The 13,401-nt window shown below is 42.9% G+C and overlaps 1 protein-coding gene across 4 annotated transcripts in view; it reads right to left on the reverse strand.

Annotated features, from left to right (window-relative positions):
- Positions 1-13,401, reverse strand: part of LOC137374308 (growth hormone-regulated TBC protein 1-like) — an 80,729-nt gene that overhangs the window by 13,439 nt on the left and 53,889 nt on the right. For 3 of the 4 annotated variants that reach the window (XM_068040147.1, XM_068040151.1, XM_068040150.1), the window contains one exon: positions 12,942-13,038. In XM_068040147.1, coding sequence (XP_067896248.1) covers positions 12,942-13,038 — 97 coding nt within the window. The remainder of the gene's footprint in view (positions 1-12,941; positions 13,039-13,401) is intronic. The other variant, XM_068040148.1, reaches the window with a different exon arrangement.

Genomic DNA, 13,401 nt, shown 5'->3' on the forward strand with positions numbered 1-13,401 from the left:
GCAACTCCACCAACCTTTGTGTCGTCCGCAAACTTACTAATCAGACCAGCTACATTTTCCTCCAAATCATTTCTATATACTACAAACAGCAAAGGTCCCAGCACTGATCCCTGCGGAACACCACTAGTCACAGCCCTCCATTCAGAAAAGCACCCTTCCACTGCTACCCTCTGTTATCTATGACCGAGCCAGTTCTGTATCCATCTTGCCAGCTCACCTCTGATCCCGTGTGACTTCATCTTCTGTATCAGTCTGCTATGAGGGATCTTGTCAAAGGCTTTACTGAAGTCCATGTAGACAACATCCACTGCCCTTCCTTCATCAATCATCTTCGTCAGTTCCTCAAAAAACTCGATCAAGTTAGTGAGACACGACCTCTCCTTCACAAAACCATGCTGCCTCTCGCTAATAAGTCCATTTGTTTCCAAATGGGAGTAACTCCTGCCCCGAAGAATCCTCTCCAATAATTTCCCTACCACTGACCCAAGGCTCACCAGCCTGTAATTTCCTGGATTATCCTTGCTACCCTTCTTAAACAAAGGAACAATATTGGCTATTCTCCAATCCTCTGGGACCTCACCTGTAGCCAATGAGGATACAAAGATTTCTGTCAAGGCCCATGCAATTTCCTCCCTTGCCTCCCTCAGTATTCATGGCGGTTTCTGGGATATTTCAGAGGGCACAGCTAGAATCACTTCTCAGGGTAGCTCACAACTGGCACAACCATTGACAGACTGCAGGCTGTAATGCTCATTCCAAAAGTGCTGTGTCTTGATATACAAGAAATGCCAAAACCTGACAAAAGTCAGCTCAGGCAATCCCCGTAAACCCCAAAATGTTAAAGCTAAACCGAGCATAATATTTTCTGAAACCCAAAGCTGTGGATCATCATTTTATCGCTTGGGTCTACCTGGAGTAGGATAGTGCAGTTATGGTGCTGAAAAATCCAGTGATTTCCCCTGGTGTCTGCCAGGATTGCACCATGTACATCCAGATCACACTGCACCGGAGTTTTTTTTTAGGCACAATTTGAGAGAGAAAATGAGGCTGTGCTACACTTACCCAAGTGAAACTTCATTAAAAAGCAAATCCCCCCCCTTCATATAACTCACTCATGTGAAATGCATACCCTGGGATATGGCCTACTTAAATAGGCTGTTATATCCCTGTAAATGATGTCAGAATTCACATGCATTACCAAAAAAGGCATATTTAATTATTTAAAACCAAAAGAAACTGCAGCGGGATATTGACAGGATGAGGCAGATGGAATTCAATGTCCGTAAGTGTGAGGTGAAAAAAAAATTACACTACCCAAAATTATTTTATAAAGGACCTTTGCAGCCAGGAGAGAACAACCCTTCCCTCTCACCAATCCAGACTGGACGCAAGTTTCACAGTGTACCAATGAGCTGTGCAATTTCTTCACCTGCAAGCACTAATTCTGATAATCCTTCCCAGGATATTACAAGACATTATAAGGCATTAATTACAAAATCTGAAGATAAAGATTACACAGGCTGAAAGAACATGACCTTGACACGAGCTATAGATAGCTGCTGAAGGACTTTCATCATGTATCGCCATTTACATGGATGGTAGACTGGCTTGGTGTCGTATCAATTATTTCTCGGACACTGATAAATCTCTGATGGGTTTTTTGCCCTCAGCATTATTGGCACTGTTGGTTTCCCAACAGGAAGAGGATCAAACCAGGAATGTCCCAAGAGGAACATGCAAGAAATGTTTCATGCCCAGCTACTAGGACCTTCATACCTGCACCTGCAGACAGGGGAAATGAGGCCTTGCTTCAGCAAACAGCCGCAAGCGGAGGATCCCATTCTTAAAGAAAGCTGGGTTGGCACACTAGACAATGCAATTGAATGCGCATGTTTGATTAACCCCACTGCTGGATAGTTCTTTAGAAGCAGTCTGATTAGTGTGTCTTGCTCTCTGACATGTACCAAATAGGCAAGTCATGCCAGGGTGATCAGCTAGAAAAATCAGACTGGCACACTGTACTCACAGGCAATCATACCCACTGCAACAGCTGTAGGGTATCGTCTTCACAGGATCTAGTGTCAGCCGTGGCTCAGTTGATAGTAATCACACTTCTGAGTCAAAAGACACGACCAGCCCCTGGATTAGTTCAGGGGCATTGCTGCTGATATCAGAAATTTGATTTTCTACCAAGAAGTAGGAATGGAGTATGATAAAGAAGTTTCTGATTTTCCATTGTTTCTTTGTACAAGAGAGGGTACCACCAGGTAGAGCATGGCTACCCGACCCGAACCAGACGGCATGTGTCGGGTTGCTCTTCCAGGTCTGGCGCTCGGGTCGGGCTAGGTCAGACACAGTGGCAGTGCTGCCTTTTGGTCAGGGAGAGAAAGGGAAGTAAGAGTAAGGGTAAACAGCGTTACTTTCTGGCAATCGAGTCGGGTCGGGCATGGGAAAAAACCAAAGGACTCGGGCCTAGGTCGGTTTAAATTGTATACCGAGCAGGCCTTTGCCACCGGACACAGTAAGTCCCACTCCAGGGACTGAGGGAGTGCTGTACACCCAGAGGTGCCATTATTTAGATGAGATGTTAAACCTGGGCCCCATCAGGTGATCCTAAAAAAAATCCCATGGCGCTTTCCAAGAAAGAGAAGGGGCCTACTCCCCAGGGTCCTGGCCAACTAGAACAGATGATCTTGTCATTAGCACACTGATGTTTGTGGGAACTTGCTGCATGTTGCCTTTTCCAATATTACAACAGTGACCACACTTCAAAAATACTTAATTTACTTAAGTTTAGAGGGCTTTATAAAAGACACTGTGCAAGTGCATGGGTTTCTTTGTGTTTCAATATCTGCAGCTGCCATGCAGTGTAGACATGGCACATCCATTGACAGGAAGTCAGCTGTGGCCTGAAACATGGCTTCGCCTCTTTTCAAGATAGCTGAGGGAAGGGACTGTGCAGCAACAGAACCTCACCAACCTGTAGCAGCATTCTCACTTCAACCACCAGGTGATGGGCTGCCCCGTCACTTGACTGCAGACTCATGCCTGCATTTCGGGTGAATTGCTATCCTTTTCCCCCTTCGCCTCTTAGCCCATGCCTTTTTGGCCTCAGCAAAGGTTGCTATTGAGTTGAGGGGCCTTTTGAAGTTTGTGCACAAATTTCACTTGCACACAATTTCTTGTTCTCCACCATTAGCGTACTCTCTTTTCCTGTCCACATTTTCAAGACAGAGATTAATGCTTGTTTATTTAGGTAAGAGTATTAAAGGATAGGGAACAAAGATGAGATAAATGATACTGAGATCAGCTATGATCTCACTGAATAGTAGAACAGGCACAAATGGCCTACTCCTGTTCTTATGTTCCTGAAGCAATGTAAATGAGCTAATCTTACTGATATTGATGGAATTCCACAAGCGACACTCAACTTGAGTACTTAACCATGGAGGATTTGGCTCTCTGCCAGATGGACTGCAACGGTCTTCAGGCATTTGGTGAAAACTCAAATATTGAGGGAACGCTGAATGACAAAACTCCCATTGGTAATCATGTTCCTGAAATTGAATTGGAGGAACTTTCAATGTGCACTCAGATTTGTACACGGAGGTATGTGTTTTTCAAATGTGTGGCTGACAGATAAATCCTCAAAGCTCACCCCAGTGGATGACCTCCACCCATTCCACCCCCCTGACCATGTTTGCACTGGGCCTCGATTACTTGTTTATTTTAGTGCTGTATGATGTGACTGAAAAATCCCATTGTTCCTGAACTTTGTGTAAAGGAGGTCAATTTCATGGATCTAAGCTGAAGAAAGAATGCAATCTTTGTACAGTAATGAAATATAGAAAAAAAACAGGCGATAAAAGATTGCTGTCCTTTCAAAGAAGTGATCCCAATACCTGGAAGAGATGGCGAGCCTCCCACTTCTGCAGTTAGTCCTATGCTTCTGTTTTGAATGTCAAATGAATTCATCCGAGGGAAGCTGCTTGCAGCTTTGTTTTGACAACTTAACACACACACAGTATTACTGCTGCACATCCTGAGGCATCAGCTCAAAGTCTATCAGCTCTAATCAGAGGAGGGATTTACTAAGTAGTTAATGTGCTGCGTCAGGGCAGCCAGTTACTCCGGGCCAGTCATGTTCTCAGTGGATACAACTAATCCTGTGCCTCCAGCTACAGCAGCTGCAAAACCAACCCAGCGCACAGTTAGTGGCACAGCATGTCAACATAGTACTCACAGATCAAGGGGAGTAGCTCCTGCAACATAGCACTAACAGATCGAGGGGAACAGCTCCTGCAACATAGCACTAACAGATCGAGGGGAACAGCTCCTGCAACATAGCACTCACAGATCAAAGGGTGTAGCTCCTGTAACATAGTACTCAAAATTCAAGGGAGCATAGAAACAGGAGCAGCCCTAAGAGCCTATTCAGCCATCCAATGAGTTCATGGCTGCTCTGCAACCAAACTCCATATACCCTCCTTTGCCCCATATCCCTTTGGTTAACAAAAATCAAGATTAAAGTTAACAACTGATCTAGCATCAATTGCTGCTTGCAGAAGACAGTTCTAAACTTCTAACACCATTTGCATATAGAAATGTTTACTAATTTCAGTCCTGAAAGGGCTGGTTCGAATTTTTAGACAATACACTCAGTCTAGACTCCAAGTTGCAGAAATAGTTTATCTCTACCTGCCTTATCTGTTTCCCTTACTATCTTGAAAACTTCAATCAAATCACCCCTTCCTTAAACCTTCTAAATTCCAGGAAATACAACCCTAGTTAGTGTATTCTCACCTCGTAATTTAACTCTTGGAATCCAGGTATAATGCTGGTCAATCAACACTGTACTCCCTCCAAGGCCAATATAACCTTCCTAAGGGGTGATGTGCAGAACTGCTCACAGCACTCCAGATCTGGTCTAACCAGGGGCCTACCTCCTGCATAGAAGTACTCACGCATCAAGGGCAGTATGTACCTTTTAATATTCATGAAATATTGTCATGTCTCTTCAGCTAAAACTAAATCGGCTGTAAAAACAGAAAGCTTCATCACTGCCACCAAAATACAAAGCAAGATTTGGGCAGCTTTGTGCACCTGTTTGCAGTATTAAAATCTCATTACACAGGAGGATGGGACACCCTGATAGTATTTCACTGTTCCATCATGGGTTCCATCTACAAAATAAAGCGAAGTAACACCAAAGCTGAAACTACAAGGGTTCATTTGTAATCCTGTTGGCTGAATATATTAACTCACTAAGCACTTTTACTGATAGATGCTCACGGAAGAGGATTGGCTGAGAAATCTATCTCTTAGCGAGCTCAATTACTAGCTGTATATATTTATTTCAACTAGGCTATTTACTTTCTGAACATATATATGTGTTAAGTCTTTATGTTAACGGACTTATTTAGTGATACAAATATAACCATGAAATCTACTCTCATTATGATATTGTCCACAGGATTTAATCACTGGTATGCATTTGCCTGGTACATATACATATGCCTGTTCCATTAAACAGCATGAATGCGACAGAAAACCCAAAAAGCTAAGATTATGTGACTAACTGTGACAGTAACGCTACTAAGCCCATTTCATAAAATAAATTTGTGACTTACTGTTTCCCAAGTAACATTCGTGCCACACAAGTGCCGGGCAATGATGATCTCCAAAAAGAGAGAAACTAATCAACTCCCCTCGTCATTCAATGGCATTACCATCCCTGCATCCCTTACTATCAATATCCTGGGGTTACCATTGACCAGAAACTGAACTGGAGCAGCCACATAAATACTGTAGTTACAAGAGCAGGTCAGAGGCTCGGAATTCTGCACTTCCAGACTCCCCAACGCCTGTCCACTGTCAACAAGGCACAAGCCAGGAGTGTGATGGAATACTCTTCACTTGCTCGGATGGGTGCAGGTCCAACACCACTCAGGAAGCTCAACACCATCTAGGACAAAGCAGCCCACTTGATTGGCACCCCATTCACCACCTTCAACGTTCACTCCCTTCACCACCGATGCACAGTGGCAGCAGTGTGTGCCATCTACAAGATGCACTGCAACAACGCACCATGGCCCCTTCGACAGCACCTACCACACCAGTGACCTCTTCCGCTTAGAAGAGCAAGGGCAGCAGACACGTGGAAACACCACCACCTGCAAGTTCCCCTCCAAGTCAAACACCATCCTGACTTGGAACTATATCACCATTCCTTCACTGTCACTGGGTCAAAATCCTGTTACTCCCTTCCTAACAGCGCTGTGGGTGTACCTACACCACATGGACTGCAGTAGGTTCAAAAAGGCAGCTCACCACCACCTTCACAAGGGCAATTAAGGATGGGCAATAAATGCTGGTCTAGCCAGTGATGCCCACATCCCATGGAATGGATTAAAATGTTTCCGTGGAGATTTTATATTCAACAGAAACACACTGTTACAACCGGGTGAGGAAGGGGTCTTAGGCTCTACTCTTGCCCCTTTCCTGGTATGGCCGTACAGGGTTTATCTTTTAAAACACAGCGCTTTTAGTTTACCACCTCAGTGAGTCTTTGCTCACTGCTCTCTGTTACAATCTGCTCAATTGTAATTGCAACTGAACCAGACAGGGTTTCTTAGGTTTAAGCAGGAAAGATACAAGTTTATTAGCCTCACCACTCTAACTCGGTTAAAATTTGTAAAATACACGATGCAACCACACTAGCATGCGTACAAGAGCAACACACACACAAATAGATATAGAGGGGAAGAAAGAATTAGGTGGGGGTGGTGGTGGTTGAAGTAGAGTCCGTAATAAATGGAATACAGGTACTGTCTTTTGTCTTTGATGTAATGTCCTTGATTGAAGTTAAGGTCCTAAGAGTTCTCGCTGGGGTCCAGTGCACACTTTCAGACTTGCTTCTCTGGTACCAGAAGGCTGAAGATATGCTTTGTCTGTAGTCTTGATGCGTAGAAACTGCCACTGTGGTTTTCCTGGGACTTTGCTGGGAAGAGAGACAGACAGAGAGCGAGAGCAAACTGCAGTCTGACCTTTCTGTGTAGCAAAATTCAAAATGTCCCCAATCTGGTCAGCAGGTAGGTCATGTGGCCATCTCTGTGTTTGAAACAGCATCTTCTGGGAAGGTTGCTGGATTTTAAAGCTTTCCAGACATATTTGGTAGGGGTGGGGGCGCAGGGTGGAGTTCTGGCTGTTACACAGACAAAGAACGTTGATCATCACTATTGCCCAGACCAATCTTGATAATTGAATCAGTGAGCACTCCCATTGTCTCTTATTCAACTGTCTCTCAGAATGCAAATGTGCAACCATGTTTTCAGCTGTTCAACACTGTTGTTTATTTTTAAAACAAATTATGTGCAATGTCCAGTAAAAAAGGTTCAAGTAGTGTTCCATATGACAAAATTATGATGTTTCCATTTGGCAGGTGTGATTTTAGAATTGCATTTTCCTAAAACTTCTAGATAAAAAAGACAAGTGTAGGATTCAAAGATGAAAAGCTTTCAATGATAGCTTTACTGCTCCACTTTCAAAATGCTTCAGCACCTAAAATTCTTCTCCTATTCGTCCATAGTCTGATTGGAAATAGTTCAGCTGGAGTTGCCCTGCACCCACAGTGAGCATAGAATCATCAACTAGTACAACACAGGAGGAGACCATTTGTCCCAGCGCCTGCTCCAGCTCTTCTGAAGAGCAATCCACTTAGTCCCAATCTCCAACTCTTTACCCACATCCCTACAATCTTTTTCTCCTTCAATGAAACTTTTTCTCATCCCCGATTTATGCCTTGAAACTAGGCTTTCCAAATGTTAAGTGTGACAGTGCTTCCTAAGTTTTGTGAAATTCATCTGTCTGCTGTTCTTTCAATGCACTAGTCCATTTCAAAGTAAACAGGTCAGTATTTCAAATAGAATAGCAAAGACATCCTTTAAACACCATACATCAGTATTCAAAGAATTCATGATAAAGTGTTTGAGTTTTTAAATAACAGAGGCCTGAAGGCATTTCTATAAAGCCTTTCACAATCTCAGGACATCCCAAAGCACTGCAGTGCCAACCAAGTACTGTTTTTTTGAAATTGCTGTCACCTTTGTAATATAGGAAACAAGGCAGCCAATTTGCACATAGCAAGGTCCTACCAACAGCTGTGTGATAAATGACCAGATCATCTATCTTAGTGATCTTGATGACCAGAGAGAAGTCCCTTGCTCTTTGAAATAGTACCATGGAATCTTTTACATCCACCCAAGAAGGCGGATGGGAAGGCTCAGTTTAACGCTTCATCTTAAAAGACGGCATCTGACAGTGCAGCAATCATAGGAACAGGCCATTCAGCCACGAGACTACTCCACCATTCAACATCATCATGGCTGATCTGTACCTCAACTCCATTTACCCACTTTTGTTCCATATCCCTCAATATACTCAGTACTACTACACTCAAGTGTCAGCCCAGATTATGTGTTTAAGTCTAATCAATTTGTAGTGAACATGAGGAAATATCTTTAAAATTTTAATCTCTCCTCCTGTTGAACATACAAATGCATACTCTTCAGTAAACTACCTAAGATGAGGTCACTTACTTGATCCTTAAGGAAAACAAGGATGCAAAACTGTGCAGTGGCCAGAAGACCAAACCTCTTACTGAGGTTCCACTCAAAAATCTTGGCTAAGGTACTCAGTGATATGGTGCAAAAGACTCACCACATTTACTGAGAATTAATCATCACAAAGCATTGTTTCGAGCCATATCTTTGCTCCCACTCCCCAGTCTGTGCTAAGTTAACTGACAACAGGCAGTGAAGACACTAAAATTGTCCTCAATACTCCTGCACTAAGGGGGAAATCAGCTTGGGTTCATTCCCTTGATCATTATTTTAACGTCAATAGTGCCATGGGATCTCCAACAACCCAAGCAGATAGGATTAACATCTTGTTCAAAAGGCACTACAATGCTCCCACACTGCTGCATGTAACTGTCAGCCTCTGTTGTGTTGTGTGTTCCTGTCTCAAATGAAATTTGAAGACTCAATCTTCTGACTCAGAAGCGGAGGTGCAAATTTAACTAAGCCACTGTTCTTCAAATGAATCTCATTCCATTGCTCATCACATTTCAAATACTTCTGGCACACGTCCCAGGGAGATTTTCAGAGGACCCTCTCAATAGATATGGCAATGGAATGAACAGCCTTGATGCCTCCAACCCTCCGATATTATAAGGTGAGATAATCCTCTCTATTTGGTTACATTGGCCTAAATATGGCTGATGGCCTGCAGTCGTGCCCAGACAGGAACCCTAAATAGTAATGGGGTAGCATTAACCAACTTTCTTTGGATTTTCATAGCTCCTAGTCTTACCTACAACTGTGGATTTGGAGAAACACCTGCTATTTCAATTAATTTAACTCCTCCATGTACTGTGGAAATAATCTGAGCATCACACCAATGGTGAAGGAAGGAGGGAGGGAAGGTGGCTGACTACAATAGGTGACAAAAAGACCCCCATTCAATGGCAGCCCCACCTCCGCAGCATGAATCCAAACAACCAATACCTTACAACCTAATGACCTGACTAAGCAGAGTTTTAATCCCAGAATATACTGGATTCCAATTCCTCTAGTCACTAACTGCCCAATCATTTCAGATACATACATGAGGGGGTGGTAGAGGCAGGAATCCTCACAACATTTAAGTATTTAGATGAGCACTTGAAACGCCACAGCATACAAGGCTGCGGGCCAAGTGCTGGAAAATGGGATCAGAAGATATAGGTGCTTGATGGCCAGCATGGAAACGATGGGCCGAAGGGCCTGTTTCTGTGCTGCATAACTCTATGACTATGGTTGATAATGAGGAAGAAAGCTGAAGACTGCAGAAAGATATCAATGGACTTGTCAGGTGGGTGAAAATGGAATTCAATCTGGAGAAGCATGAAGTAATGCATTTGAGAAGGCCAAACAAGACAAGGGAATACACAACTGATAGTAAGATTCTAAAAGTGTAGAGGAACAGAGGGACCAAACAGTGTATGTCTACAATAAAAAACGAGAAAAGCTGGAAATACTCAGCAGGTCTGGTAGCATCTGTGCAGAGAGAAGCAGACTTAACGTTTCAGGTCAGAGTCCCTTGTTCTGAAGACCAATTCTGAAGAAGGGTCTCTGACCCGAAACGTTTACTCTGCTTTTCTCTGCACAGATGCTTCCAGACCTGCTGAGTATTTCCAGCTTTTCTTGTTTTTATTTCATATTTCCAGCATCTGCAGTATTTTGCTTTTATTTTGGTGTATGTCTACAGATCCCTGAAGGTAGGACAGGTAGATAAGGTGGTCAAAAAGGCATACGGGATACCTTCCTTTATTGGCCGAGGCCTAGAGTAGAAGAGCAGGGAGGTTCTACCAGAACTCTATAAAACACTAGTTGGACCGCACCTAGCGTACAGTTCTGGCCGCTGCATTACAGGAAGGATGCGATCACACGAGAGAGGGTACAGAAAAGATTTACAAAGATGTTGCCAAGAATGGAAATTTTTAGCCATGAGGTAAGATTGGATAAGATGAGGTTGTTTTCTTTGGAACACAGGAGGCTGCGTGGAGATTTAATTGAGGTGTATAAAATTATGAGGGGCCTAGGAAGAGTGGATAGTAAAAACCTATTTCCATTAGCGGACAATACTAGGGGGCATAGATTTAAAGTAATTGGCAGAAGGATTATGGGGAGTTGGAGTAATTTTTTCACCTAGAGGCTGGTGGAGGTCTGAAACTCACTGCCTGAAAGGATGGTAGAGGCAGAAATCCTCATCACATTTAAAAACAATGATATGCACTTGAGGTGCCGAAACCTACAGGGCTACAGGCCAAGAGCTGGAAGGTGGGATTAGACTTTGTTTTTGGCCTGCACAGACATGATGTATCAAATCATGCAATATATCATTCCATGTTTCTATACATGATAGAATTTTCCCCTTTTCAACAGTTTTATTCCATGGATTAACTCAAGTCATTGATTCGAAACTTTATTTCAAGATAGCTTGCACAATTATTGCCTGTGTAACCAAGTATCTACACATTTATACACTGATCTACTTTCAATTGTTTGACTACTGGACACTTTATATTAAATAAAAACAAAATCACAGCAAAGTCAAGCCATAGGTCAGGGTGTAATAAAACAATTCACAAGACCAAATGTGCTCCTGACTTGTAATCAGCACAGAACCTCAGTAATGTGGCACTCATAGGGAGTCCACACAACTAAGACTTTTCGTCTCCAGAAGGCAATGACTTCACAGAGAACTAGTAATCTTTCACCCCAACATTTCCAGGGTCACCACATTCTGGAATTGGGAATTCCAGGAGAGGCTTTGCTCCATTAAATCGTATGTTGTCTAAAATATTAAGCAGAGTCACAGAAACAAGCTAACAAGTGTTGAGGTTAATAACAATTAAAGCAATACATTTTGATTTAAAAAAACCAATGAGAAACAATCAGCGGCTTTTAAGATGAGCTGGCTCAAAATGTTAAGTGTTAGAAAGGAAGGCACCAGAGGTGGCTCAGCATGAAGCAGCTGCCTGCAAATTTGTGTCATGCAAAGCAGCTGAACAGATCAATGTGTTAACAAACAGCAGCCATTGGCATGGCTCTCCTGCTAAAGACAAAAGGATCTAGTGTACATGAAGTGGCTTCTCATGCACTGCCCGCACATGTTCAAGAACAATGTTCCCCTGTTCAAGAAAGTGTGTAAGGATGAGCCCAGCAATTGCAGTTTAACTATGGTGGTGGTGGGAAATCTTTTAGAAATGATAATTTGGGAGAAAATTAACAGTCACTTAGTCAAATGTGGATTAATTAAGGAAAGCCAGCATGGATTTGTTAAGGACAAATCATGTTGAACTAACTCGCTTGAGTTTTTTGAAGAGGTAACAGAAAGGGTTCCTGAGAGTCAGGCATTTGATAAAGTGCCACATAACAGGCTTGTCAGCAAGGTTAGAGCCCCATGGAATAAACAGGATAGTAGCAGCACGGACACAAAATTGACTGAGTAACAGTAAACAGAGAGTAGTGGTTGTTTTTCGGACTGGAGGAAGACATACTGGGGTTCCCCAGGGGTCAGTGTTAGGACCACTGCTTTTCCTGATACATATTAATGGCCTAGACTTGGGTTTACAGGGCACAATTTCAAAATTTGCAGGCGACACAAAACTTGGAAGAATTGTGAACTGTAAAGAGGACAGTGATAAACTTAAAGAGGACATAGCTTGATGGGATGGGTGGACAAATGGCAGATGAAGTTTAATGCAGAGAAGCATGAAGTGAGTCATTGTGGTAGGAAGAAGGAAAGAAGGAGCAGAGGCAACATAAATTAAAGAGTACAATTCTAAAGGGGCTGCAGGAGCAGAGGGACCTGAGGTTATATGTGCACAAATCATTGAAGGTTGCACGGCAGGTTGAGAAGGCGGTTAATAAAGCATGCAGGATCCTGGCCTTTATTAGTAGGGGCACTGAGTACAAAAATCAATAAGTTATGTCAGACTTGAAGTTGTCCCCACTTTCCAGTCATTGATGTAAACCTGGGCAATGTTTACTGTAAAGATCCAGTCCTCAGACCCCAACAGGAGATGGATGTGGGAAATGGAATCTCAAAAACTGCTACAACAAACTGCAAATAGAAACGCAGACTGTGAATTTCTTCAGGCCTCCTCCTGCTCTGAGTTTGTGGTAGGTACCCCGTAAACAGTGCCATGTTAAGGTGGCGGGGTGGAAAACTTTCTGACCATAATGGTATTCCCTAATTATCCAATAAATGCATTTTAAGCAGGGGCAATGCCAGAGTTCATAAGTAGCTGTGTAACATGCTTAAGAAGAACAGATACTGGTTCAGGAATACCTGCATCACTTCAATGGACAGCAACACATTTGCAGCTGACGTACCTGGTACTATCTTTCCAATCAGGGCATCTAACAACCAGAAAGACTTCTCTTCATCCTTGGTCACTATAAGTAAATAACCAGCAATGAAATTCATCCCCTGAAAAATGGAAGAAAAACAATGAATCACAGCTGTTTTTTCCTGAAAGGGAAAGGCACAAACAACGAGAAATTCCAACTGAAGAATTCAAGACCAAGATTCTAATTATTGACAAACCCCAATAAGTGGAACAAATGTGAGCAGCATAGACTGATCTCGATATCTATTTCAATCCTCCTCTCATCTTCCCAAACTCACTGCCCTCTCTCAATTTCAAGTATCAGTCCCCCTCCCTCTTTTGAGTCTGAGCCCATCCCCTGGTTCTAGAGTTTGTGCCAACCTCAAACATAATCTCAGGATTCAGTTCATCAATTCTAGATGAATAGTGAAAATTTCCATAGCATGTTCCCTCAGCCTGCTTTT

Source organism: Heterodontus francisci, chromosome 10 (genome assembly GCF_036365525.1).
Source record: "Heterodontus francisci isolate sHetFra1 chromosome 10, sHetFra1.hap1, whole genome shotgun sequence".
Classification (NCBI taxonomy): Eukaryota; Metazoa; Chordata; class Chondrichthyes; order Heterodontiformes; family Heterodontidae; genus Heterodontus; species Heterodontus francisci.